Source organism: Alligator sinensis, unplaced genomic scaffold (assembly GCF_000455745.1).
Source record: "Alligator sinensis unplaced genomic scaffold, ASM45574v1 scaffold65_1, whole genome shotgun sequence".
NCBI lineage: Eukaryota > Metazoa > Chordata > Crocodylia > Alligatoridae > Alligator > Alligator sinensis.
Genome location: NW_005842037.1, coordinates 1,348,371 through 1,350,748, shown reverse-complemented (window position 1 = coordinate 1,350,748; position 2,378 = coordinate 1,348,371). Strand labels below are relative to the sequence as shown.

The 2,378-nt window shown below is 54.2% G+C and overlaps 1 protein-coding gene across 1 annotated transcript in view; it reads left to right on the top strand.

Annotated features, from left to right (window-relative positions):
* Positions 1-2,016: 2,016 nt before the first annotated feature.
* HELB (DNA helicase B) overlaps positions 2,017-2,378 on the top strand; it is a 28,473-nt gene continuing 28,111 nt past the window's right edge. The window contains exons 1-2 of the mRNA XM_025202790.1: positions 2,017-2,023; positions 2,184-2,378. Coding sequence (XP_025058575.1) covers positions 2,017-2,023; positions 2,184-2,378 — 202 coding nt within the window. The remainder of the gene's footprint in view (positions 2,024-2,183) is intronic.

The following is a 2,378-nucleotide window of genomic DNA, read 5'->3' as shown; positions in this document are numbered from 1 at the left end:
TCCACAGGAGCGGCTGCAGGAGCACCATTTCCACTTCTTCTGCTTCACTTCCAGGAGCACCGCTTCATCCAAGACACTTCATCCGGCGCTCCCACTCCCCGGCTGGCAATGCATGGGGGGCACTCCCACCTGCCCCCCCTGCCTGTCAGCTATGTGGGGAGAGCAGTCTGACAGGGGTGTACCAGCACTCTCAGGGGGTGCACGTACACCCCCATGTACCCCCTATGTATCGCCACTGCCCCTCAGCATCCATTGGGATCCCTAGCATTCTGATTTCTCCCTCTCTCATTTGAAGGCCCAACTTCTCCAAGTCCCTGCCTTTGGTGAAGCCATGCTGATTGCCTCTGAGCATGATCTCCCCTGCAGGCCCCCCACAGATATGCTCCTTGATGATCCTCTCCAAAAGCTTCCCGAGCACCGAGGTGAGGCTTACAGGCCTATAATTACTTGGGTCCTCCTTCCTCCCCTACTTAAAAATAGGGACCACATTAGCCAGTTTCCAATCCCCCGGCACCTGGCCAGATGACCACGAATGCTCATACAGCCGGGACAAAGGCTCCGCGATGACCCCTGCCAGCTCCCTCAACACCCTTGGGTGGAGGGCATCTGGACCTGCAGATTTAAAAATGTCTAGTCCTTCCAGAATATCCCGCACTACATCTGTACTGACTAAAGGCTTGATAGAGCTATCCCCAAGATTGTCCCTACCTCTGGTACGTGGGATATCCCGGTCCCTGTTCAGGAAAACAGAGGCAAAGAAACTGTTAAAAATATCAGCAAAAATAACCATTTTGACTCCAGATAGGCGATTAGCAGGGTTCTGGGTTTTCCATTTCAGAATGGAAAAATGGAGAAAAGCACTGATTTTCCCCTTTGCCAAAGGAAACTGGATTTTATTGTTTTGCAAAGAGCTCTTTGCAGATTGGCAGAGTTCCAGCCTGTAGGGGGCTGGGAGGGAGCAGGAGGAGGGCTGTCCGGCAGGGGGTGCCACGTGCACGTGTGCACTCATGCATACACATGGCTGCCAGACAGCCTGAAGAGCAGCTCCTGCAGGATGAGTTGGGGGGAGGTGGGAATGGAGGGAGGGACTTGGCAGCAGCCTCAGCTCTGCCCCAGCTTGGCAGTGCGTGGGGCTTAGGGCCCGGGGCCATAATGCGTGGCGGCAGGGCTGCGGGCAGCTTGTCCAGGGCAGCAGGGGATGGGCTGGCTTCCTGTTGCTGTGTGTATTCCTGGGGGATGGGGAACCCATGCTGTCCAGCTGTGTGCACAGGGTGGGCGCAGGCCCTAGGGCCTCTGCAGCCTGGTGGGTGCGACCCAGCACTGCAGGGCTAAGCAGCGCTGCGCAGGAAAGCTCCTTGCCGCTGTGAGCTCTACACTGCCCTGACCACATGCATCAGCATTGGGGGCGGTGGCACAGGGTTGTGCCGCTTAATTTAGCCCCACACAAAGGGGACGCAAAGACAGCACAGAGCTCGCAGCGGCAAGCAGCTTTCCTGCATGGCTCCGCTCTGCCCTGCAGTGCCGGGTCACACCTGCTGGGCTGCAGAGGCCCTGGGAGAGGGCAGCAGGGGGGAGCCTGAGCCCACAGCATGCAGCCCATACCCACCCTATATACAGATCTGGGGGGCACAGGTCCCCCCTGCCCTCCTGGGAGTGCACAGCAGCAGGGAGTTGCCCCCCCCCATCAGAGCCTGCAGTAGGCAGGCAGCAGGGGTGGGGGGGAGCTAGGTTCTGCTTTGCTGCTACCACCGGGAGCAGTGGGCTGTGGACCCAGGTCCCTGACCCCATAGCCCCTGGTAGCTGGGGGCTCTTTCCGGCAGGGGGTTGGGGCGGGGGCAGGGAGTGAGGGGCACGAGCAGGGCCAGGGGGTTGTGGCAGGGGAGTAGGGGGCACCAGCAGGCCTGGAGGGAGGCTGGGGGGGTGGGGGGCAAGGGGCCTTTTAATTTATCCCAGATTTGAGGGTTTTAATGGGAGAAATTACGATTTTTATTCTTTTTTAAATTGGGGAAAACCAGGATGATTAGTATGATCTGGAATGAAATTATGGACATCTGTCAAAATTATAAAGTTAAAACTATTTCTAAACTTGTTGACCTAGTGAATTTGTTTTGTAAAATGTAGTTAAATTTAAAATCACAGTTTTTTTAGTCTTACTATTTGTAATTTATTATTATTATTTTCAGTTATTATACAGGAGGAAACATCCCAGAAGAAATATGCTGTGGTTGGACGTTTTCCATTTGTTGGACCTTGGTGGAAAGTTAACATTAAAGTTAAACAGGTGGGATCAAAGAATGTTGCACAAGGATATCCATCATATTTTCTACAGACTGATATTGGAGAGAACCAAAAAGAAGTGTTTTCTCTCTTCTTGAAAG